Source organism: Taudactylus pleione, unplaced genomic scaffold, assembly GCF_031769625.1.
Source record: "Taudactylus pleione unplaced genomic scaffold, aTauple2 ptg000165l, whole genome shotgun sequence".
NCBI lineage: Eukaryota > Metazoa > Chordata > Amphibia > Anura > Myobatrachidae > Taudactylus > Taudactylus pleione.
Window position 1 is genome coordinate 114,082 of NW_028284567.1, and position 27,208 is coordinate 141,289.

General features: G+C 42.4%; 1 protein-coding gene across 3 annotated transcripts in view; it reads right to left on the minus strand.

The window, feature by feature from the left end:
- Positions 1 to 27,208, minus strand: part of BTRC (beta-transducin repeat containing E3 ubiquitin protein ligase) — a 249,753-nt gene that overhangs the window by 38,457 nt on the left and 184,088 nt on the right. For all 3 annotated transcript variants that reach the window (XM_088475194.1, XM_088475195.1, XM_088475193.1), the window contains 4 exons: positions 16,413 to 16,599; positions 9,130 to 9,226; positions 8,551 to 8,688; positions 6,750 to 6,868 (listed from right to left, as the gene is read on the minus strand). In XM_088475194.1, coding sequence (XP_088331320.1) covers positions 6,750 to 6,868; positions 8,551 to 8,688; positions 9,130 to 9,226; positions 16,413 to 16,599 — 541 coding nt within the window. The remainder of the gene's footprint in view (positions 1 to 6,749; positions 6,869 to 8,550; positions 8,689 to 9,129; positions 9,227 to 16,412; positions 16,600 to 27,208) is intronic.

A 27,208-nucleotide genomic window follows, 5' to 3' on the forward strand; every position in this document is an offset into this window, starting at 1 on the left:
GCATAAATATTGGGACATTGACAGAATTTTCATATTTTGGCCTCTATTCACCGCCACAATGGCTTTGAAATGAAACAAACAAGATGTTCTTTAACTGCAGACTTTCAGATTTAATTTGAGGGTAATTACATCCAAATCAGGTGAACGGTGTAGGAATTACAACGGTTTCTATATGTGCCTCCCACTTTTTAAGGGGCCAAAAGTAATGGGACAAACTAAACAATCCTAAATGTAACTTTCACTTTTTAATACTTTGTTGCAAATCCTTTGCTGGCAATTACAGCCTGAAGTCTGGAACGCATAGACATCACCAGACGCTGGGTTTCATCCCTGGTGATGCTCTGCCAGACCTCTACTGCAAATGTCTTCAGTTCCTGCTTGTTCTTGGGGCATTTTCCATTCAGTTTTGTCTTCATCAAGTGAAATGCATGCTCAATCGGATTCAGGTCAGGGGATTGACTTGGCCATTGCATAACATCCCCCTTTTTAGCCTTAAAAAACTCTTTGGTTGCTTTTGCAGTATGGTTCGGGTCATTGTCCATCTGCACTGTGAAGCGCCGTCCAAGAGTTCTGAAGCATTTGACTGAATATGAGCATATAATATTGCCCGAAACACGTCAGAATTCATTCCTGCTGCTTTTGTCAGCAGTCACATCATCAATAAATACAAGGGAACCAGTGCCATTGGCAGCCATACATGCCCACGCCATGACACTACCACCACCATGCTTCACTGATGAGGTGGTATGTTTTGGATCATGAGCAGTTCCTTTCCTTCTCCATACTCTTCGCTTCCCATCACTCTGGTACAAGTTGATCTTTGTCTCATCTGTCCATAGGATGTTGTTCCAGAACTGTAATGGCTTTTTTAGATTTTGTTTGGCAAACTCTAATCTGGTCTTCCTGTTTTTGAGGCTCACCAATGGTTTACATCTTGTGGTGAACCCTCGATATTCAATCTTGTGAAGTCTTCTCTTGATTGTTGACTTTGACACATATACACCTACCTCCTGGAGAGTGTTCTTGATTTGGCCAACTGTTGTGAAGGGGTTTTTCTTCACCAGGGAAATTATTCTGTCATCCACCACAGTTGTTTTCCGTGGCCTTCCCGGTCTTTTGGTGTTGCTGAGCTCTCCGATGCATTCTTTCTTTTTAAGAATGCTCCAAACAGTTGATTTGGCCACACCTAATGTTTTTGCTATCTCTCTGATGGGTTTGTTTTGATTTTTCAGCCTAATGTTGGCTTGCTTTACTGATAGTGACAGCTCTTTGGATCTCATATTCAGAGTCGACAGCAACTGATTCCAAATGCAAATGCCACACCCGTAATCAACTCCAGACCATATATATATATATATATATATATATATATATATATACACACACATATACACATTATATATATATATATATATAAATAAACTACAGTTATATAATGTTTGTACTTCTTCAGGGAGACCAATGGAAGACACTCTATTGATCTCAAAGAGTTCGGTTTGCATGGAAAGCAAACAGCGTCCGAAAATTGGTGTCACTTTACTAACGCAACACTCTCAACCACAGGTACAAATGCGACTGGTTACAGCGACATTGGAAATATTGATCCTTTAAGGCGCATATCCACATTGAAGGACTGAATGATTATATCGTTAAGTATACTGTGCAGTGCCCACACTGAACTATATGTCGCTCAGTTCAGGTACCCTCCCTCATCACCGAACATACTCAACCTGACATTATCGTCAGGCTGACCGTCATGTTAGGGCGACGAGCAAAGCAGACAACGACCAGCGGGAGCGGGCATCGCTGGTCGTTGCCGGCAAATCCACTGCACGATTAATGAACGATTGAACGATATTGTAATTGTTCAATTGGCCATTTATATCGGCAAGTGGATACGCGCCATTACTGTTGCTTCAGTCGCGCCAAATACCTCTCTCGGCATGCCAGGTCCTGCGTGACTCAGACGCGCATTTGTGTGCAACTGTGCCTGAATCTGTATAAAGATGGCTCTGACGAAAGTGGGCGCTGCGTTTCCTCACGCCGAAGGTCTCACACCGAAGGTCTGTTTTGCTCCATCAGACTTTGAACACGTGTAAACCCAATTCCTTTGACAAAGTCACAGCCTAGCATCTCTGGTACACTGCGAGCGGCTTTTTGCTGCATCTGCGGTGCGACTAATGCTGGGTGCACACTGACAGATACATTTGCCGATCAATTGCGTTGGCCAGAGTGTACCACCGATATGTCCGTGAACGATGTCGTTCACAGACACATTGTATCGGCTGTGCTGCACAGCCCATGGCAGATATATCTGCTCATCGTCAGTCGACCACCCGTACGCTCGCTGCACAGGCCGCTGGGGAGTGGGGGCGCGACGCGACCCACAGCCAGCGGGACCCCTGTCCAGATGGCAGTATACAACCATCTGCAGATATATCTTTCTGGTGTGTACGCTGGGTACACACCAGAAAGATATATCTGCAGATGATGCTAAATTTTATGAAAAATACTGTACGCTACTCCACTGTTATTGTCTCAGTCACACCAGGTGTCTCACGCCATATGGCGTACGGACAACCAGTGAGGACACACCTGTACATGCACTGTACTTTGACATCAGTGGGTACAGAACCTAACCTGTACTCCATTTTCTAGTGGACTGTAGATGATTGAAAAAAAAAATAAAAAAAAATTCCAAAGTGCTCTAAACAAAAGTTGTAGGAGATAAATAAAATTCCAGTGCAAAATGTTCTAGTATTCACCTGAAACTCATATATGGTAACATTTGAAGGTAGAATAAATGTCAACCACAAAAAAATAAAATAAAAACAATTTATCTTTTCCTCATGGCCTTTTATGAACTGCAAAATGAGCCGGACAATTTCAAAACATCTAGCCTTTTGCGGCTTAAAAAACATTTCAATGAAACAAATAAGCAATGGGCACAAGGTGGCTTCAAATCAATTTCTCAAACTAGGACCAGTCAACCTTGAAAGAGTTTTTTGTCTTTATACAGTATATTGAAAAGGTATCATGGTAAAAAGTTTCAGTAGAAAAAAACTTACATTTTCCTGTACAAGGAGACCTAAATGAGTAACACTGTATGGGATTTAAAAGCATGTTCGCAGACAGGATAGCATTAATGAAATAGAGCTGTTTAATATGTATACACTATATAAGTAATTTAAGTAATTTGTGAAAATAAAAGAAAAAACGGTTTTGGTCTGTGTTTTATGCTGTGGTTATACAGAGGGAGCTACTTTATAAAGCATTTAAAATGCAGTATGATAGATGTGGATGTCTGCTGTGTACGGTATAACCCAGTGGCTCCCAAACTGTGCGCCGCGGCACCCTGGGGTGCCTCTGGACACTTGCAGAGGTGCCTCAGGTTGTTGGTCCAGTACCAAATCAAATTATTTATGGTCAATGTAATGTAAATATGTGCACAAACAGAAGCACCAACCTGTCCACCACTATATAACCAAACCTAAGGATGACAGGTAAGCACAATTTACTTCACTGTACTACTTCACTACATTTTTTTCTGAATTTATCAATAACAAACTTTTGGCTTAGGGGTGCTGTGAAAACAATTCTGAGGCACTAGGGTGCCGTGAGTCAAAAAAGTTTGGGAACCACTGGTATAACCCATGATAGAGCATGTGAATACTAGAGGCGCTATGGCAGAAATTATATATATTTGACAGACTTTAAAACGTAAAAAAAAAAATATGGAAAATTATATAAATTCAAAGCGGTTAGATAGGAGCATCGCTGATTCATTGCTAGAATGGACGTTGGAAATGCGTGATTTGCATGGCATGGTCAGGTGCTTGCAGTTTGAAGACTGTACACTGCAGTGGTCCAGTCCTTAAGTACCCCAACAGGTCATGCTTTCTGGATTTCTTTATTCATACACAAAGACAAGGGGAGTAGCATCGACAACTAACATTTGCCCATTTTGAATAAGACCGGCATATAGGTACTGTACATTTATAAAGTGTAGGTTTTTAGAAGTGGAGGTGTTGCCCATAGCAACCAGATTCTACTTCTCATTTATCTAGCGCCTTCCAGAAGATAATATCTAGAATCTGATTGGTTGGTATGGGCAACACCTCCACTTCTAAAAACCTGAGCTTTAGTAAAAAATACCCCATAGTGTCAGTAAGGATAAACAACCATTAAATATTGGAATCTAGCAGAGGGCAAGAACAGTTTTTCTGAAACATTACGACTAATTTTTGGGTGCAGTGACCCTTTGGGGGGAATTCAAGTAGGTGTGAGTTTGGTCCCGCGAGGCGAATTCACAGCAAATTACATTTACATTCCAATTCCAAAGTTGTATTTCTTTTTCATATTAAATTCTATTTTTGTTCGCACCCCCCTGAGCAGGTGAAAAGGTAGGAAATATCTTTAATAGCTTAATATCGTTTAAGCTAAAATGTCGGGATTTGCTTCAGAACCCCTTGGACACCTCCTATCCAATGCCTAATTATGCATTTGAAAGTTGTCAATAAGCTTAATTGGGCCAATAGATAAATGTTATTTTTGCAGTGAAAAAAAAATTGGCCTCGAGCTACCCCAAAATAAGCTTTTTATCTAAATAATTAATATTACAATTTAAAAAAAATTTTTTTTAAAGTAGCCTCAAATGATCCCAAAGGCATCTTTTTTTCAACTTATTTTTCTTGAATTTTTCCGGTTAATTCCTTTGTAATTAAATTAAATTCTACAGCTTTTACATTATTTTACTTTTTTTTTTACATTGCACAAACAGCCTTTTGAAACAGTACTTTCCTTATGCCCACTTACAGTCTTCAATATGATTCCGCTAATTAAGTTTAATACATTTATTAGTGGCTTTGGTTGGCGCTACTGCCAATAAAAGTGTATAACTGTAACGCTCCACAAAGTTGTATTCATTCATATAGGAATATTTGTCTGAGGAAGGATCCTGGAGATCTGAAATGCGTTGCAACTTGCAACAGACTGCATGTGAGACGGAGGGGATATTTGCACACAGCTCCCTGCGGTGGTGCAGAGTTGCTGAGCCCAGGACCCTATGCTTTATTATAGCACTAGCCCAACGCAGCGTCAAACATCGGCTGACAATTGGAATTATACCCCCCTTATTATTCTGCATATATTTTTTGTTTAAATGTTTATGTATTCTCTGGAATAAATTGTATATACATTTTTATTCCTATATGAATATAACTTTGTGGAACGTTTAAAGTTATACATGTCTATTGGCAAGTAGCGCCAACCAAAACCACTAACAAATTTATTCATTTTCTGTAACTAAAGGTGGTGTTCTTTTATCTGTGTGTTTTAGGGCTACATTATTGTCAATGATTTGCACAGTTTTGGTATAACTCACACTATGGTGGTCTGCTAATGAAGTGGTCACTTTTTTGGGGTCCAGAAATGTCTCCCCCCTTTTTTTTTTCTATTTTCCCTCCTCGCGTTTTGGTCAACATTTGCACACGCTCACTGCGTAGTTCGAATTGGCATTTCTGATTGAGTTGTGCGGATCGTGGGTGCGCGCACGAAGACGAAGTGATAGAATTAAAAGGTGCATGAATATGACCCTCTAATTTTTAAATGGTCACTTTTCCTTTAAAATATCTAAGACAAAAAAAAAAAAAAAGTCTTGCCTCCATACGTTTATTGTAGCCATTAACATTAAAAGTCTCATGCTGCATCTTCAGTAAACCAACAGCTACAAACTACAGGGAGACTCACAATGCTTCTTCCACATTACTGCCTTTTATTACAAGGGCCATCATCTCCTTAAACTGATTGTAAAAGGCTAAGGAGAGAAACGTAAAAGACTAATTACTGAAAAGGCCCCACGCTGCCCAAGCGAAGGACAGACCTCACTGCAAACACAAATCAACAATTCCAAGCTGAATGTTCCCATTCCATAAGAGGAACCTCAGGACCAAAACAGACTTCATATTAACCGTTCATTGGTGACCAAACGTAAAACGATCCAGCGGCTTAGCTTCAGTTCTGCCTGTGTATGGGTAGCTTGAGATATTAAATGTTAACTTAATAATCTTGCAGAAGTGTCCTTTCATTGAGGGATAATTAGCCAGCCCCTTTCTACCAGTCATAGCGATTATCCACTGACTGTCAATTATTAACCTCTTCATTCCTTGAGACTTAATCTTCCCACCCTTGTGAAATCCTCCATTTTACTCTGTGCCTTTAAATCCAATACAGCTAAATGTGGATTTGCGGCACTCCGTAGGGCTCGGTTTTTATTTCTAAACAGAAACTGAGGCACCCCAAGGGCATGAAGACCAATCAACTTCCCCAACACACTAACACCAGATGCACAATAAAAACTAAAACATGCTCAAATGAAATGTGTTTTCAGAAGAGGACACACAACACCTATTAAACTTTACTGTTCACTTATCAACAGTTTTTTTTTTTTACTTTTAAACAATCCTGCAGCGAAATGCCAGCCGATGGTAGCACTGAACAAAGTATTATAACATGAAGCCTCGACTGAGAACCCTTGAATCTGGTGATCCATTGGACTAGTCAGCACATGTTAGCAGACATATTACAGAGACCATCACTTGGGTACAGCTGTAAAATAAGACTAAGCTATAGGGTTAGTGCATTGCAAAAACACATTATTTATAGTGTGACGTGAATAGGGAGAGGACGGATGTTGTTTTATATATTCAATTATTCAGTGGTGAGATCACAGTAATAACTAGATACTGTACCTGACTGTGGAGTCCGAGGAGCCAGTGATGATTACCCTCTCGTCATACTGCAGGCAAAGAACAGACCCAGTATGACCTGTCAGTACTCGTTTACACTCCAATGTATTTTTATCCCAAATCTAGAATAAGGGGGGAGGAGGGAATTAATAAAAAAAAAGAAAAAAAAAAAGAAGAGGTCAGCATTGACAGATTATAACGTAACCACTAGATGCAATGTGCACAGTGTTCCGAGCCGCTCCTAAACCCCCACTTTAATTTCACTACTCTTTAATTCACGAGCAGTGTTGTTCCATTCATGCCCAGGAAGCAAAATCAGAAATTGTATGGACAATAAAACTATAATGTTATTCTTAAAGGTTTTCTATATAATAACACAAATCATAATGCCCCGATCCAATGCAGAGTTTTGCAATTTACTAAAAATATCAATAAGTTCTAAGGACATGATTCAGTATGGATCGCAACTGCGATTGCAATAGCGATTACGCACACAGTCTCACTGCGAAGATATGCTAATGTCTGCGATCACAATACCACACGCAGCCTATCATAAGGACACCCCCTTTACCTTACACACATCTGTAATGTCTAGCAAGACTGCGAAACCATCGGTAACATGGAGTACCATCGCAGCCTCACGCACCCTTGCACAAGGTCTGACCTTACTCAGAAATTGGTAACCTCATCGCAAGAAGTGGAAGCCCAAGCTGCGTGTATGGCATCCCAGTGCCTAATTTATGCACGCCCCTGCAACGGCGATCAAGCGCACAGGCACAGCTGTGTTTCACCGAGCCCCCCACCCGCCACCTCCACCAAACATTACTTCCTGTTCATCACTCTGCGATGGGTCGGGCAGTCCCGATCACAGTGGCTGGTTCGCGCAAGTGCACTGCGATGCATGCGCAGAACGATTGTGTGCGTAATAACAGTTGCGATCCTTGCTGAAACAGGCCCTAAGCCCGGGTTCATGGATGTGAATTCACCCGATGGGTTCTAGAGTGGTTAATCTTATACGGTGAGGGGGGTTCCCATAAGCCTGGCATCATTATTGTTCTAAAAAAAAAAATCAGAAGGCAGAGTGCACAACATAATACGTCATAGAAACCAGGACATTACAATAATAGATACAGATACATTTTAGATATACATATTCTACTTTGACGTCTTATTTGCTTTTAAATAAGATACTTAGAGTCTGATCCAGAGTAGCATGTAAGGCAAACACAACTTCGGGAGCCCGCTGCAAACAGAATGCGAATGGAATCCTAATGCAAGTATACATGCGTAATCTGAGTCCTGCGCATCTTTGCAAATGCATCGCCCTCACTACCATACTTCCATGAGCAGCAGTCAGCACCATTATCGGCACTTACACCTAACCAATACCAGGAAATCTGTCTATACACACAAATAGAACATATCTCTGGTGACACACTAGAAGAACAGATCTCTTGCATGCGTTCGCATTGTTACTGTCACATAAACACCCAGAAACGGCCATTTAGCATCTGCAGGGAAATTGCTGAATTAAGTACCGCTCTAAATTGTGCGACTGCAAAAATACACATGCAGCCCGGGACACATGCTCTGAAAAATCGTTCGATGCGGCCACATGTGAAGTTGAGCGTGACTCACAATCAGGCCCTTGATAGTCAAAAGAGTGTGAGTGGAAATATTGTGAGAACAATTGCTCTAGAATACATGCATCACATAAATGATAGAACAAGGAATTATTTATTTATTTTTTTAGAAAACAAGACCAAACCTTCCAAAAACATTTCCGGCAATGTCCAAAATTCACCTTAATGGTGTTATCTCTGAGGCCGCTCACAATCTTCTGGTCGTCATACTGTAAGCAGTAGACTCCTTTGCTCGTTTCACTCCGACAGTGAATCCTTTGTAAGCTGTGCCGCCCACAGCGCCAGTTGGACTCTATTGTCTGGTATTGGCAGGGAAAGACAGAACACAAATTAAACAAAACAAAAACATTTTGTAAAAACATCCTAAGGGAACTCTGGTATTTAAACAAGGGAAATAAAACGTAATAACAATTCAACATCTTTTATCTTTTCGCTGGAAAGTTGCAAAAGTACTTGTTAATTATTTTGTATTTACTAATAAATAACTATGTTAATTAGATATATATATTATTTTGGAAGGTTAGTCTTACAAGTTAACAAAATATAATGGTTATGGCATTCCTGTTACCTTATAAGTTTCAATCAACTCATTTCCTTGTTTGAGTAATCCTGATATTCCATGGCATCAGTTAATAACTTTGGTTTTGGGGGCGAGAAACCAACTAAGAGCTGGGATGAATCAAGTCTTCTGAGTAACTGTTCTTTTAACGGCAACATAGCATTGTGTTAGCCGTGCTTACCTCGATGTCTTGGATAATTTTGGGATAAAGTGCTCTGTAGAAGGAATTGGGTGGTGTCTTTCCATCGGGTGGCTTGTTTTTAAACAGATACTGACCCCTACAATGGCAAGAGAGATCAGGAGTCACATTTACAGTGTGTGCACATGTAACAAAAGATATCACATACAGTATGTACCATATCGGATGTAAATTAAGACAGCTTACTTCCCCTGCCACTTAGGGGTATGTGAGAAACGCAGAGCTTCCAGTGCAGACAGATTCAGTCTGTATATTTAGCAGGTGCCAAACTCTACCGAGTCCCAATGTAAAGAAAAGCGTCTCCGTTTGGTGGCGTAGAAAACAATAAAAACCTGCTTTAATCTATCATGTTAATGAACAGCTACGGCTGCCCAGGGGGCATTTTTCCTTTACAGACCTTGGCACTTTCTGAATATCCTTCTCACCAGTAAAACTAACTGTAATAAAAGATATTGCTGCTGCATGGTTATTTTATTTGCATAAATTATTTTAATATAACTTGAATTTTCACAACAAATACGTTTATGTGGCTTTTTGTAAACATGAATTCAGAAATCAGGACTCGCAAAAGGTCACTGGCTGAAACCTTCTCTTATATGACACTATCCTAATCTTTACAATCAATAAAGTGGGTCTATAACAGTCAGACCGGGTCGTCCGTTGCGAGACTACCCAATGGTTTTACTCATTTACTGTTCTCAGGACAGTGTAATACGCTCATGGAAGTAGGACGGAGTTATTTTAAAGACTGAAAAAAGAAGTAAATTGTAGAGAGAAGGTAATATCAGGAGTCAGACAATCAGAAGAAGATGTGGAGAGTTATTGTTTCAATGCAGTTGCATATATTAAAATAGATGATGATCATTTATACACTTATCAAATTTAAAGTTTACTTGAAACACTGAGTGAAAAACATAAGCCCCTAAACTAATGAACAGTAGGGTATTGATTTACTTCCATACAACAATAATCATTCAAAGAGCACTTTACCAGTGAGATTCTAGCCCCCCTCCCCCCCATTTTTTCCTTTGTACAGATGTGTCAACCGCGCAGTAGTTTGTAATACAGAGACCTCACTTTTAAACAGAGCCCAGTACTAGTTTCTAAAGTCAAGAAATCACTATAGTGTCTAAGTCTGGGACAGCGCCGACTGTGCCGACATTGACGCAAGTGCAACATCAACTGCACAGTCAGTTTGTAATACAGCGACCCCATGTTCATTGCGTGTGACTCCCGACCCACTGGGCATGTGTAGTACTGTGATCCTCCGTACACCACAGCATAGCGCGACTGGCGTATGGAGCGGCTCCACTGGGCATGCACCAGAGATCCCCCCCAAAGATGTCCAGACATGGGGGATCACTATGGGTACCCCCGTTTTTGCCTGCTGAAGGGAAGTCGGGTTTTTAAATAGCCGCGGAAGGTGAATAAATGTGGCTTTGAAGAAGGTGATGTAGAAGAGCATTTAGCAATTTTGGGGGGAAAAAGTAACTATGCCCATCAAATTTGGGGTACATGAAAATGGGTGCAATCATATATTGTACCTGCAACTACTACCCGCAATGGAGAAAACACCTGCCGCATATTTTGGAACCCCTCTGGATTGAATTTATCTATTTTACAAGTGTTTTCCCTATTGTTTTTTTTTACCCCAAAATGTAAAAATATTTTTTTGGGGTGTCCCTATTTTTTTTTTTTACCACACATTGTTTTTAGGGGTCATTCACAGGGGTGAAGCCTATTTTTTTTTTTAAGCCTGCACCCCTAAACCCCAATTCTGCACTTTTTTTGACCAGCTAAAGGCTGGAGAAAACTTATCCCCGTTTTGTTATATTGACTTTTCGCACCGGCGAAAAGTCTCTGTAATTGAATACGGGAATAATGACAATAGGCGAAAATAACGTCATCGGCGATAAAACCCGATAACGGGTTTTCGCCTCAAATTGAATATGGCCCCAAGTCTGGGACAGCGCCAATAAAATATTCTTTTCCAGGTCTCAAACCCGGGACAAGCACTGTTTGCAAGGTGATCACCTAACCTCTAGCCCACACGCCAGCTATACCAAAAAACGCACATAGCGGGCTCGTCCTTGTGCACTCCACCCTCCCGCTGCAGTTTTTAATAAAAAATGTGGCCTTCAATGGTGCTCTATGAGCAACAAATGCTGGACACATCTGTACATCTATCCTCCGTGCGCTACACATAATGCGTGAGGGCTGTGTCACTTAGTAGCATGAGCATCTTTTTTGTGCGACCCTTTCCCTTCAAATGAGTCTTATTCGCACGTAGGACGTACAACCAGCTTCGGCTGATTGAAATGATATGCGGCATGCCTATATTCTCTGTGTGCGGCTGTGATTATACCTGCATGCGAAATGCTACATTACAGTGTCAGTGGCCGTGACACTGTAACGTAGCGAAAACATTGCGCTTGTCGCCAATCGCCGCTTTTCACCTCTTTGCTGGAGAAAGGCATAAATAAAATAAAATAAAAATTGTTATAGGATCAATACCAGAAATAGAACTGCTACTGCCAGGGGTAATCCACGCCAGCGATAAGATTCACCGGGACCTCGGCTATAGCTTCCTTATGAATAGCAGGATGAAGCCTAGTTAAAAAAGGACTGTGGTGTTATGTTTTCTGTTACACTGCTGCCTTGGCAAGATTTTAGTGATGTATTATGGCAATAGGCAGTGCCACATCTTTGCAATAAACGATGATGGAAAACCTGCTCTGTCACATGTCTTAGTAATTAGACTCTTACACTTCCAAAACGTGCTCGTAGCACAGAGCAAGAACATAAAGGGCCCGATTCTGACTCGGATGCTTTGCGGATATTCACGCAAATGGTCATATGTTTGTCAACTGTGCATGCATTGAAGTTGCTGAAAAAGTCACACGGCACATGCGTCCCGCGACGTGTGTACACAGAGTTGCAATGATCCATTGACACGCCAGGCCTCAAAAATGTACTGGGCATTCTTCGGCGGTGGCTATTCAGATGCACAGAGATGTACTTATGGCCAGGTTATGGGAGTGTCACGGGACTGACAAGCGCTTCATCGATTACACTGGAGACCATACTCAGATGGAGGATTTGCACCTAGCATGGGCTTGTTTTGATGCTTTGAAGTTTGATGGTGTGACCGATGTTTGCATCTAAAGACGCACCAAGTTGTAGTTAAGCGTCTAAAGATGCACAAAGAGGGCGTTTCAAGTCTTTGCACATTCAGACGCAGAGTTGAACACCAGGGAAGGGCTTGTACCGATATTGGCATAATTTGCAGATGCTACAGGAACAAAAGCCGCACACACATAGACGTGGCTGCGTCCTACTAAGAATCAGCCCCGTAAATGTTTAGATTACACAGCACAACTAAATAGGGACATTTTTACGGTTCGAGTTCTGAAACTTTTACTCTCTATACATTGCTTTTTCTTTCTAACTTGTACTCTCTGGAAATGTTCTGCATGCCCACCACGCCACAGTGCTGCAATACTTCCACGGTGGTGTTGTGACACTTTGTTGTAGGCGACAGCAGATGACAAGCACCAGGAGACTTACAACACTATACACACAGGAATATGCATTCTCTCAATGAGAAAAAGAAAAATGTACATATCCAAAAACAGAACTGTGATTTCTTCCTGAACGCCAACTCATTACAAATGCCATCTTAGCCGATACGTTGCTTCGGTTTTTAATTTACTTCACCAAAAGTATTCGGAACATAACTTTATATCCAGAGATATCAGATGGAATATACATTGAAGAAAAGCCTCTGCTGATATAGTAAACTCATTTTACATAATCTCTTTACTAGTATTAAAACAACTAAATCTGCGCCTTGCCAGCTGAACCTTGCGAGACCCAAAGCCTGATGATTAATGGAGTATATATGTATTAACTTCGTCCATATCTTTGCAAGTATAAAATAAAAATACAATATTCATTAGAAAGTGAGAGAGTTTACATGTATTACTATGCGTTATATACTGCTAATAAAACTGTATCCAAATTCTAAATTCACTGATGCCATCTAGGGTGGAGTAATGTACAAGCTGTGAAATTAAAATATCTTGCTACAAAAGAGCAACTGTCTGTTCGCTACATGTGAGGGCCACAGGACAAGCATCACAACGTTAGAACAATAAAGTGTGAAAGTAACAGCAACCAGATCATTAGGTGCAGCGAGAGGGGCTGAACCCTGAATACAGAAGTACATAATAGTAAAAAGAACAGCGGTATCCCTACAAATGTCAGTGCCAGCGTTTGCAAGAAGTGATTGCTCGCGAAGTAAAATTTGTCTAGGTGTAATGGTGCATACACACGGTCAGATCAGACAACGATAAAGATATCGTTGTCTGATGGTCCTGCATGTGCTGGATGATCGATATCGATCATCCAGCACAGCACCAACCCCCAAACGACTTAACAACCCGCTATCAGCAATCGCGGGTCCCTATAGTGACCTGGTCGATATCGACCAGGTTGGACTGCATGCATGGGCGATAGTCATTAACGACCATCCGTGCCCGCGCATCGTCCGTCATTTAGGGGTTAGAAGGGGCCAAAATATGGACGATCTTAACGATAAACGATATCGTTTATATTGTCCTACAAAATCTGACCATGTGTACGCACCATTAGACAGATTTCTACTGTTTTTTTATTTAAAATGTGTTTTGAATTTGTAGAAAATTTATATTTAAATATGAATATCTGCACAAAACTTTGATGTGGAGTGGCTTTACATCATCAGTAGGTGTTTAATAATTCAGTTAGTAAAGCTTTTCGCCTCTGGGCTATATGGTAAAGTAACTGAAGCAAGGGAAGCCATTTAAATGCCATAGATGAATATAGGGTGGCGCTTTCAGTCAGATTATACCAGTCAGGTTTTCAAAATAGGAGCAGGGCAGTACCTGTTGCAGTTGTCATTGCAACAGAAATTTCATGGTGGACGGGGAGGAATCAATTCAACAATTGTAGGTAAGTGCAGTTGTAGCAAGGCGCAATGGAGCCCCTGGCCGGTACACCCCACCTAAGTTATGTCATGACGTCACAAAACAGTGCCGGAGCAGCATGAAGGCAGGAACTTCAGAAGACGATGGGTGCTGGGCACGTCCTAAGAATGCACTCTGCCGCTTTTTATGTAGGCACCCCACAAGATGGCAAATGTCACCATCAGTGCAAAGGCTGTGCTGCACCCTTGGCCTTGTGCTTTGGATGGTGGGCACAGTCGCACAACCCTTCTTTGCAGCTATGAGAAAGTTACAGAGCAGTGATATTTTAAAGGGATTCATAAGTATTCACAAATTTCAGTTAAAATGTTTTATTTTCTTTTTTAGGAGACGTCACTCCATCATTCTGTAACACTGCACGGCTGGAGATTAAATAGCAGCATTACAGTTGAGTACGTCTGACATTTCACTTTCCTGAACTGGGTCTTGCTTGAAAAATAGGAAAGATTATTGTGCTAGAACACTACAAAAAGATGGCTCAATGCAAATGTTCTCATTCATATTTACAGAGGCTATTCTAAAAAGCTGACTGCTTTGTAGTTCCAGGAGACAGGTAATAGGGCTCGATGGGCTCATAAGACAGAGAAGAAACAGTTTAACACTGGCAGATTCAGGAAGGCTTATCCTCCATTCTAAAATAACATGTTAATACTCCTGAAGGACATTAAGATTTTTGCACCAGGCAATGCATTTGTTAAGTTGACATACAGTATACAGTAACTGACAACACAAACAAGACCAAAGAACACACAGAATACATTACATCATATATTGATGCGGTACATGAAGACATTTTTCATATTACATCTGATTTAAGGGATTTACCACCATCAGTTAATTTTAAAGGATGCTCCACTCAAAGCTAAAATCGCAGTCTAATAATACACCTGAAAATTTATTTTTTTATTGAATTCTACTTATCCAGAGTTGGGGTAAATATTGGGTGCTCAAATGCATCTAGCAGTTTCAGTAGGAACACACAGGGGAAGGTGATAGGCATTAGAGCAAATCATTCTGCTTGGACTGATAAGATACATTGGTTTAGTCACTGAATCCCGGGATCGACAACATTTTATATTTTATTCTAGGTCTCTTGATCCCACCCAAAATGACATTCTTAGTTTTGAATGGAATTAGCCTCTCAATTATTGCCTTGTAGATGACCTCCTGAACATTTTACTAAATACATTCTTAATCTTTTTAACCTTCCTTCTGTATCATTAAACCATAGGGTATATGTAATAGGCCGCGGACGTCAAGCATCGGCGAGTTCCATGCGAGACTGCCCGATCTTTTAAAGCAGCAGTCACTTAATGGCAAAATCAACTTGGTTTTGCCTTTTAAATGACTGCTATCTTAAGTCATCGGGCAGTCTCGCATGGGACTTGTCGATGTTTGTCCACCTGCACCAGATTCCGTTAGAATCTTTGCCTTAGTCACTTCTCGACAGAGGAACTTAATTAAGTTGGGATTCGTTGCATAGCTGGGGCGGAGTCAAGTTCCGCAGAAGCATGATAGGACCACCAATTTTCAGTGCAATGCTGTGCGCTGGAAGTCCAACTGCACTATCTTGTAGATCCCAAACCCGTTGTTACTTAACCTACAGTAACACCGAAAGGTTGCAAGTAACATGTGCAGCGACTATATGTAGTATTTGTCTTGGTGCGCCATCTACTGGCTTGACATGTATACTGCAACTTCATGAGCCAAGATAAGCAGTCGGATTACAACAGCACAAATTGTGAATGCAACATTGCCTGTCATTTTTGCAGGGAATTCCATGGTCCAATTTTTGCCCTGAAATTAATGGAGAAAAGGTCAGCATTTACCACACCACCATTCTATTTGTACAATAGGAGCCTTTTTCTTTTTTAGTACATTTTGCTTATATGCTCTAATCTATGAAGCAGCAGTTACTGTAGTGAATGGCACGCCTTGTACAGATTTCATTTTGTTGAAATTAACTTAAACATCCCAAGATATGCACAGCTCACCTAATCCAGAGTTCAGTCACAAGACACCGCAGATTCTCAACGCAACCTTAGCCATGGGGCACCATTAACTTTAATAACTCTGATCAAACTGTACCATAAAAAGACTGCCAGGTTTAATAAAAAAATACAGATTAAGGAAAGATCAAACGCTGCAGCCGACTAATTACAGCACTATTACCTAAAGTGAAACATGTCGGGCATTTAAAAGGATTAGCCTGTGAGATGCAGTGACAGAGACTACGCTTACCATCCTCTCCTTTCTGCCAGTCCTCTCCACAAAGAGTCTGTTCTCACCATTCTCTCTATAAGTTTCTTCCACAGCATCCCGTCAGAGGTCACTCGGTACCACTCCTTGCACACCAGCTCTGCAGAGCACAGCGATCTGGAATCCAGGTAGGACAGGATATTTTCTGCTATGTGATCCAGTCCACGAGCTAAGAGAGAAGAAAACAACGGTATGAAAATGAATGAGCGTGCTGTGCAAGTCAGTACAATAGCGTTGAGTCCCCCACACTCCCACCTGCATTAATGGATGCGACTGCACACCGTCGTAGCAACTACAGATGTGTCCTCATTAGGGATGTGCAGGCTCGGATAGGTTCGAGTTTGCACGTGGAGTTCGGATTTTTCCCTCCAAAAAAACGGAACTCAGCAAGAGGCAAAACGTCATCTTACATGGACGAACATCATTATTCCTGGTCTTTTGTCCAGGAATGATGATGTTCGTCCATGTAAGATGACGTTTTGCCTCGTTCTGAGTTCCGTTTTTTTGGAGGGAAAAATCCGAACTCCACGTGCAAACTCGAACCTATCCGAGCCTACACATCCCTAGTCGTCATACATCTAGCCTCCTTGCACGTTAAACAGCCCTTCTAATCGCGCCCAGGGCTGGCACTACCACTAGGCTAACTTAGGCATTTGCCTAAGAGCGCCGGCCTCTTCAAGGCGGTAGTGTGGACGGCATATAAGTGCCGTCTGCACTACACTACTAGGAACAAACACACAGCCACCGGCGCCGGCAGCTGTGTGTTTGTTTTAGCAGCCGATGAGAGTCAGACAGACTCTCATCGGCTGCTGCACCCACTGCCGGAGCCGGGCTGCCATCTTCCGGCTCCCGCAGTGTCTGATGGGAGAGACGTCATGACTTCTCTCCCATCATGCAGAGCGGGCCGGCCCGGGAGGACGCCGGACGGAGGAGCATGCCGGAGCGGGGATAACGGTAAGGGGAGGTTCTTGTTTTTTTTGTGTGTGTGTCTGTATGGCGGGGGAGAGACTACTACTGGGGGTACTACCAGGTGCACTGCTGGGGGTACTACTAGGGCACTGATGGGGGTACTACTAGGGGGACTACTAGGAGCACTGCTGGGGGGCCTACTAGGGGCACTGCTGGGGTTACTACTAGGGGCACTGCACACTGGTGGGACCACTACTGGGGGACACTGCATAGAGGGGGATTACTGCTAGGGGTACTGCTGGGGGGGACTACTGTTGGGGGGAGACTGCTACTGGGGGCACTACATAGAGGGGGGATTACTGCTGGGGGCTACTACTTGGGGCATTGCTACTGGAGGCACTGCACTGGTGGTACCACTACTGGGGGCACTGCATAGGGAGGGATTACTGCTGGGGGGAGGTGGGACTACTACTATGGGCACTGCTGGGAGAGGGCTGCTACTGGGGGTATTACTACTGGGGGCACTGCTGGGGGGGGAGACTACTACTGGGAGCACTGCATCGGGGGGACCAATACTGGGGGAACTACATAGGGAGGGTTGCTACTGGGGTCACTATGTAAGGGGCACTGCATAGGTGGGGGACTACAACTGGGGGCACTGTATAAAGGGCACTACTGAGGACACTGTATAAGTGGCACTATATTGGGGGCACTGCATGGGGGGACCACTACTGGGGGCACTGCATGGGGGGACCACTACTGGGGGCACTGCATAGAGGGGACCACTACTGCTGGCACTACTGGGGGCACTGTATAAGGGCTTGTGTAGCTATCAAGGGTTGGGGCAGGTGGGGGGCGTAAGGCTGAAGAAATGCCTAGGGTGCCAAGAAACCTTGCGCCGGCCCTGATCGCGCCATGCAGTGGCGTGACACGGTAGCACTGAGCGTCTTTCGTACAACTTTTTACCTTCAAATGCATCTTATTCACACAGTGTTGCAATTAGCTAGCAAAAACAGCTTCTGCTGATTAAAATAATATGCAGGTGTATCTGCATGCGAAACGCTACGTTACAGCCGCTGACACTAACGTAGCATTTCACATGAAGATACACCCACAGACGCACAGAGAACACAGGCATGCTGCATATCATTTTAATCAGCAGAAGCTGCTTGTGCTAGCTATTCGACGCATTTGAAGGTGAAAAGTCTCACGAAAGACTAAAGATGTGTGGCACGACTTGTAGCGCATGGAGGATAGATGGATGTGGACACATCTGCATGACCCAGTTCATTTTATTTAAAAAAAAGTTTAACCATTACTTTTTTAATGAACACAAAATGGGGTCTAAGTACTAAGTAGACAGTGATAAAGTACCAACAAATCAGCTCCTGTCACTTTACAGGCTGTGTTTGAAAAATGACAGTTCGGAGCTCATTGAGTGGCACTTTATCTCTCTTCAAGGCTTAGTACATAGACACCTTTATCTACAGTGCATCCAGAAAGTATTCACAGTGCGTCACCATTTCCACATTTTGTTATGTTACAGCCTTATTCCAAAATGGAATAAATTCATTTTTCTCCTCAAAATTCTACACACAATACACCATAATGACAACGTGTAAAAAGTTTCTTTGAAATTTTTCCAAATTGAGTAAGAAAAAACTAAGAAATTACATGTACATAAGTATTCACAACCATTGCAATGAAGCTCAAAATTGAGCTCAGGTGCATCCTGTTTCCACTGATCATCCTTGAGATGTTTCTACAACTAAATTGGAGTCCATCTGTGGTAAATTCAGTTGATTGGACATGATTTTGAAAGGCACACACTTGTCTATATAAGGTCCCACACTTGACAGTGCATGTAAGAGCACAAACCAAGCATGAAGTCCAAAGAATTGTCTGTAGACCTCCGAGACAGGATTGTCTCGAGGCACAAATCTGGGGAAGGGTACAGAAAAATATTTGCTGCTTTGAAGGTCCCAATGAGCACAGTGGCCTCTATCATCCATAAATGTAAGAAGTTCGGAACCACCAGGACTCTTCCTAGAGTTGGCCGGCTGTCTAAACTGAGCGGTCGGGGAAGAAGGGCCCTAGTCAGGGAGGTGTCCAAGAACTCGATGGTCACTCTGTCAGAGCTACAGCATTCCTCTGTGGAGAGAGGAGAACCTTCCAGAAGGACAACCATCCCTGCAGCAATCCACCAATCAGGCCTGTATGGTAGAGTGGCCAGACTGAAGCCACTCCTTAGTAAAAAGCACATGGCAGCCCGTCTGGAGTTTGCCAAAATGCACCTGAAGGACTCTCAGACCATGAGAAACAAAATTATCTGGTCTGATGAGACAAAGATTGAACTCTTTGGCGTGAATGCCAGGCATTATGTTTGGAGGAAACCAGGCACCGCTCATCACCAGGCCAATACCATCCTTATAGTGAAGCATGGTGGTGACAGCATCATGCTGTGGGGATGTTTTTCAGCGGCAGGAACTGGGAGACTAGTCAGGATAGAGGGAAAGATGAATGCAGCAATGTACAGAGACATCCTGGATGAAAACCTGCTCCAGAGCGCTCTTGACCTCAGACTGGGGCGACAGTTCATCTTTCAGCAGTTCAACGACCCTAAGCACACAGCCAAGATATCAAAGGAGTGGCTTCAGGACAACTCTGTGAATGTCCTTGAGTGGCCCAGCCAGAGCCCAGACTTGAATCTGATTTAACATCTCTGGAGAGATCTGAAAATGGCTGTGCACCGATGCTTCCCATCCAACCTGATGGCGCTTGAGAGATGCTGCAAAGAGGAATAGGTGAAACTGCCGAAAGATAGGTGTGCCAAGCTTGTGGCATCATATTCAAAAAGACTTGAGGCTGTACTTGCTGCCAAAGGTGCATCAACAAAGTATTGAGCAAAGGTTGTGAATACTTACGTACATGTGATTTCTTAGGTTGTTTTTTTTTAATTAAATTTGCAAAAATCTCAAAAAAACTTTACACGTTGTCATTATGGGGTATTGTGTGTAGAATTTTGAGGAGAAAAATGAATTTATTCCATTTTGGAATAATGCTGTAACATAAAAAAATGTGGAAAAAGTGACGTGCTGTGAATACTTTCCGGATGCACTGTATTATGGACGTTCACTTGCACTGCGTAATAACGTAAACAATTTGCTCATTGTTCAGAACGTACAAAAAGTAGTCTTGCCTTTAGAAGTCTCTTTGAATATATGACGTGTGTCTATTATGCAGTGATAGTGTAGATCAAGGGGTCTATGTACTAAGCCTTGGAGAGAGATAAAGTACTAACCAATCAGCTCCTGTCACTTTAAAGACGGTTTGAAAAATGACAGTTAGTAGCTGATTGGATGGTTCTTAATCTCCGTCCACTTTATCTCTCTCCAAGGCTTTGTACTTACACTCCTAAGCCACAGGTTCTCAAACTCGGTCCTCAGGACCCCAAACAGTGCATGTTTTCCAGTTCTTCTCACAGAATCACAAGTAAAATAATTAACGCCACCTGTGGATCTTTTAAAATGTGTCAGTGAGTAATGACTACACCTGTGCACCTACTGGGTCACCAGCAAAACGTGACCTGTGTGAGGACCGAGTTTGAGAACCACTGCCCTAAGTCACTCGTCAGCCCTAGAAAAACAGACCACCACATGTTGCAAAGTCCCCCAACAGAGATGTGAAGAATTTGTGCAGAATAAGTAGGGTCTTTGAGGAATCAAATGGGCTTTAAGCAGAATTTTCATTAAAACCAAATAACCTCTCTTAGATAACCCTGGGCAGCACAAATGCTATATCTCTCTATTCCCAAAATAGTCGATGTCTGCTTTACACCTGATTTTATAGGGGAGTTTAGGGCCATGAGTTAACCAATTAATGGGACATAATACAGGATTATTATGTGTTTGCTAAAAATATACAGATCCTCTCATAGAAATTCTCAGAAAAAAAACACACTTATGAATTTGACACTAGTAGTGACATGGATCAGCAGCAATGTGACATTATTAAAGGGCAAATAAATCCCCTCTCACATAAATAAATTAATTGTGAGGGCTGTGTACTACTAGGGTAGTAAAAATTGAGAATTTAACTGGACTATACTTACACTGGCCCAATTTTATATCCTCCCCCCCCTAAAATCCCAGAGGGGAGGTAAAAGTGTTTGGGGTGGGAGGCATGGTGCCCACCTCCTCTACAGCAGATAGGTTTCATACACCGGCACATGACATCACATACTTGCCTACCATACAAGTCACCCTGCTATCTCACCCTGAAATCCAAACCTCGACAGAACCGCATTCAAAAAATCCCAATTTAGGCGGTCGAATGCCTTTTCAGCATCTAGGGAAAGGAGTATAGCCTCATGTTTTTCCCTAAGGAGTAACTCTGCAAGATCATATACTCTACAGGTATTGTCGGACGTCTTTCTACCTTGAACAAAGCCAGCCTGGTCCGGATGAATAAGATAAGGGATGAAAGGAGATAATCTATTGGCAATTAATTTGGAAAAGATTTTCACATCTGTGTTGAGCAAGGCAATTGGCCTATAGCTCTGACATAGATAGGGGTCCTTTCCTTGCTTATGGATAGTAATTATTTGGGCTTGCAACATTTCCTTAGGGAAGGAACCGTTTTTTCTAGCATATGTAAAAAGATTATGAAGTATGGGGGTGAGGTCAGATGAGAATTTCTTGTAAAAGGAGTTTGTGAATCCATCTGGACCAGGAGCCTTCTCTGACGGTAAAGATTTAATCACCTCCGAGATTTCCTCAACAGACCAAGCTGAGTTAAGGGACTCCAAATCCTCCTATCTTAGCTTTGGGAGATTAAGGTCCTTCAGAAAAGATAAGGGTAGCTGTAAGCTGGGGGACCATGGAGTCCACCCTTTAAATTATATAGTTCCTCATAGTATCGAGAGAACTCCTTAGCTATATCTTATGGGTTTAATAAAATTTGTCCATCGGAAGTCCGGATGGAACTTAATTCGATTTCTAATATGTCGAGCCCGGAGTTTGTTGGCTAAAAACTTGCCGGATCTATTACCTAAAGTATAGAACTTTTGTTGCAGCTTAGTATAGGCAGATTGCATGCGAGACAGAAACAGCTTATGGAGCTGGTTTCGTATAGAGACCAACTCTCTATTAAGCAAGCGGGAAGGGTGGCTCCTATTTAACGACTACTTGTTGGAGACGATTTTCTAAAGGCAATCTGGTGGTTAAGGTATTGTTTCCGAAGTCGAGACCCTGTGTGAATAGTTATCCCTCGTAACAGCCTTCAAAGCACACCAAAATGTCGGGACAGATGTATCTAGGGGTGAGTTAGTCGCCAAATAAAAGGACAGAGCATCAGACAAAGCCTCAACTGCTTCAGGAGAGGACAGCAAGTAGCTTGGAAATCTCCACTGTCTAGGGGGCATATTAGATTGGGAGCAATTCCATGACCATGTCACTGCTGCATGATCTGACCACACCACAGGGAAAATGGTAGAGCTACGTGTGTGTTGCAACGACCACTTATCCAGCATGATAAAATCGATTCGGGAATAGGAGTTGTGAACATGGGAGAAATAGGTGTAATCTTTAACTAAAGGAGAACGAATCCTCCAAACATCATATAGATCAAACTCGGCAAGTAATCGCTGCAAAGCACCAGCAGAGCTTCTCCCTGCCACATAGCTAGTAGCTATTGGTGACCTATCCAGCTTATCATCCAATACTAAATTTAAATCACCCATAAGTACTAGATGACCTTGCTAGACAGTCTGGATTTTCTCCAAACGTTTACGTAGAAAAGGCACTTGGCGTGAGTTAGGGGCATAAACTGAAACCAATGTCAACGCTCTATTTTCCAATTTTCCCGCTAAGATAAGGTATCTGCCATCTTTATCAGCCAACTGAGTTGTCACTTCAAATTGTATTGAGCGGTGATAACATCGGATATTCTAAGCAACCACAGGGATGCTCTAATGTTCGATGGTGCAGCTGATATCTACTTGGTGGTGCAACTATTTGCCCACCACAGCAGATTACAGCTGCAGTTGTTGGGGGACTATATTTATTATTTATTAGTTATTTATACAGCACACACATATTCCGCAGAGCTTTATAGAGAATAGTTGGCCACTCACATCAGTCCCTGCCCCAATGGAGCTTACACTCTATATTCCCTATCACATGTGCGCACACATACACACTTCGGAGCCCATTAACCTACCAGTATCTTTTTGGAGTGTGGAAGGAAACCCACCCAAGCACAGGGAAAATATACAAATTCCACACAGTTAGGACCGTAGTGGGACTCGAACCCACGACCTCGGTGTTACACCGTCTGCAGACAGCTAATTGGCTGCGGCTTTGGCATAAATACACAGTAGTGGCTGCGACTACTGCACTAGCATCCACTTCTGAATCCGGCCGAATGTCAGTGATGGCTGCGACTCATTGGTCCTTATGCCCAAATCCCAGCTACAAAACGTCACACAGTTCATGGGCTATGAAGCTAGCCATGGTGCGCATGGAAAAACCCACCCTGGCTCGGAAGATGGGACGGAGCTATTATAATTGCAAATAAAGAAGAATTTACATTACAACCAGGGATTATTCCATCCAAAAAGTGCACTATGACCCCATGGTACCCCATTTATCAGTACTAATCACTGTCCTACATTCATGTGATAATATATGTATTTCAAGTCTATGACTACACAAAAAATGGGCCGAAAATACAGACTGAGCAGCCTTAGAGCCAGATTAATGGCATGCTGCTTGTATTAGCAGATTCACATTTGCATACAGTAAGGGGGGTTGACACACCGTTTAGGAAAGATGGGTACGGCTATTAAAATCCTTAACCACCCACTCAAGCCTAATCTGCACCCAAGTCTCAAAGAAATGGTGGCTTATAAAACAATATAGTTACACTCATAACCTCGGCGTGCAGTGGCTTAGCGGTAAGGGAGTACAAAAATAAAACTGTCAGGAGGCTATTTCTGTACATGTCACATTTTAGTAGTATGATCAGTATATTACGAGTTTCCTTAGAAGGGAGGAAGAAGCAGATATTATAAAACTCGTTCTGATCAAAACCGTGGCTTTTTTTTTTTTTAACTATTGCTGTACACCACATGCTAGCACTAAGTCACATGCAAAAACAGGCAGACGTTATCAGCTGATTCTCATTAAGGTCCATGCAGGATCTTCCTTAAATCAATTTAAGTCATGAAATTGGTAACTCACGGATACAAATTATTTCTTAACAGACATTATGGGAAGATTTTATAAAGTTCCTGAAACCAGATAGGTTAGTAAGTAACTCAAACAGAGGGCAAAGTAATACAGGATTTTCAACTGAGTGAGTACTACGCTAATTTGAATGGTGTATCTAGTGTAAAATCAAAACATGGGGCACATGTAAACACCCATGCAGGTTTGTGAGGTTTTGAGTCTGAAACTTACGACTACATGCTATAGAAACGGAATGTAGTCCAAATAATGACGGCCAAAATACCGTCTGTTGAAATCCGGAGCCGGGACTAAACCTATGTGACTAAATCCCGAAGCCAGGCTACACACCGACGCTGGAATCCCGACAGACGGCATCCTAATCAAAGATAAGCATGGCGTTCTTAGCAGTTAGCCAAGGCAAAGAGGGGGGAGAAGGGACAGCATTAGGCACCACGGGGGGTTTAGGGTTAGGCTTTGGGGGGGGGGGGGTTAGGTTTAGGCACCAATGGGGGAGGGTTATGCACTAACAGGGAGGGTTAAGGTGCGGAGGGTTGGGGTTAGGAAGAGAAGGGGGGGGTGTTAGTATACTTACCCGACCCTTGTCGGGATTCCGAGCATCAGGATGCCATTGTCGGCATTTTGACAGCAGGCATCCAGACTGCCGGGATATCACACCCAACCCCATAGAAACACGTGCCTGATAAATCTGTATTATTTGTGGGTGGACAGGGTCGTGGTGCATATACTGGAAGATGACAGATTCCAGCACTAGTGAATAATTGTGATTGGCTGTTTGTGTATGCCTCGCTGACTAGCGATATCTTCGGAGGTGCCCGGGGTCATCATGATCACTCTGACCATTCTGTGGCTATGGGGTAAGCTGCAATGCACTGTGTGCTCTGACACCTTCCTATCATGTCCAGCATTAACTTTTTCAACAGTTTGTTTTACAGTAGGTTTTCTGTGGGACAGGACCAGACGGGCTAGCCTTCACTCCACACACACATCAATGAGCCTTGGTTGCCCATAACCCTGTTGTCGGTTCAACGATTGTCCTTCCTTCCACCACTTATGGTTGGTACTAACCACTGCTTATCAGAAACATCCCACAGGACCTGACATTTTGGAGATGCTCTGATATCATAATTTGGCCATTGTCAAAGCTACCGAGATTCTTATGCTTGTCCATTTTTCCTGCTTCCAACACATCAACTTGCCTAATATATCCCACCCCTTGGCAGGTGCCATTGTAACAAGATAATCAATGTTCTTCACTTCACCTGTTATGGCTGGTGTGTTATATAGACAATGCAGGCGGCACTCACATGTAAACCAACAGTAAAACAGCTCCGGTGCCCTCCGTTAGGAACCGCAGCAGGGTCCCAAAAACAAAAGCAATGTCAGCGGCACTCGAATAGAAGGAACTTCAAATAGCAAGGGTAAGTTTCCAATGTTTCGATGGTCGTCTATTCCATCGTCATCAGGGATACAGAATGAAACAACACATCTTAAATCACCATGTGTGACGCCGCTCGCAGCCAGGAGGGCGGCCGAGACACCATCTGATGATGTCGTAACCCCACACCCATTGCCAGGGAAACTTATATATACAAAACATCAAAAACATAGCTATCATGTGCACAATGTAACTATTTAAAGTCATGTTATAAATCCAATAAAGTGGTCCGCATAAATACCTTATACTGTAAGATATAAATCAATTAGTTCACATGAAATTTATTGAACATCATACATAGCAACCTAGCACATGCAACATAAGTCACTATACAGCCAGGCAGAGAGACATAAATACCATAGCTTTTACAATCAAAATCATTACACAGCAGGAATCCTAAACAATGTAAACCTAAATTTTCATTTCACCTACGAGGGGGTGAACTAGTATGTTATTAGTATGTTTCCGTATCTGATGAAGCAGGCAGGAACCTGTGAAACGCGTCATTCTTTGGCTTGACAGCCTATGAGATGTCACCTTTTCAGAATACCTCCATTTTGGAATAACCACTTTTTTGGAAGATATACTGTATACCTTTAACTTTTACCACTATTGGTCCTAACATAGAGAGACAGATTTCAGGAACATTGCTATTCAATATAGATTCATCTAGCCAACCTGCACCCAAGAGTTAATTGCTTTTTTACATATTACCCCCATGGGAATTCTGGATTCCCTTTACAACTCAAAGTGGCCGGAAACAGGATTAAAGACTCTCTTTAGAAGAGTGGCACGATCTTTACCTTCTACCATCACTATATGTATTACAGAAGTATAATATGATGGAGAATAATTTTTATAACAATAAAATGACCTTACGGTGACCACTAAGCCACAGGTTGGTGTCCATTTTTATAAGGTTCAGTCTCCAGGAGCTTATTAAGAGTGGCCATAAAGAATGGCTATAGTCATCCAAGCATTTCAGGGGGGGGGGGGGGGGTATCTCCACAGTTTCATGGAGATGAATTAAGTGCACCTTACTGAGTTGCTGAATCTCCAATGGGTGACCCCAGTACTCTCCTATGCCTCCTTCTATCCATCTCTAAATTCAGAGCAATCAAAAGATTGCAATACTCCCACAACAATCTCTTCACGGTTCACTTACTGAGACCCACAATTCCACA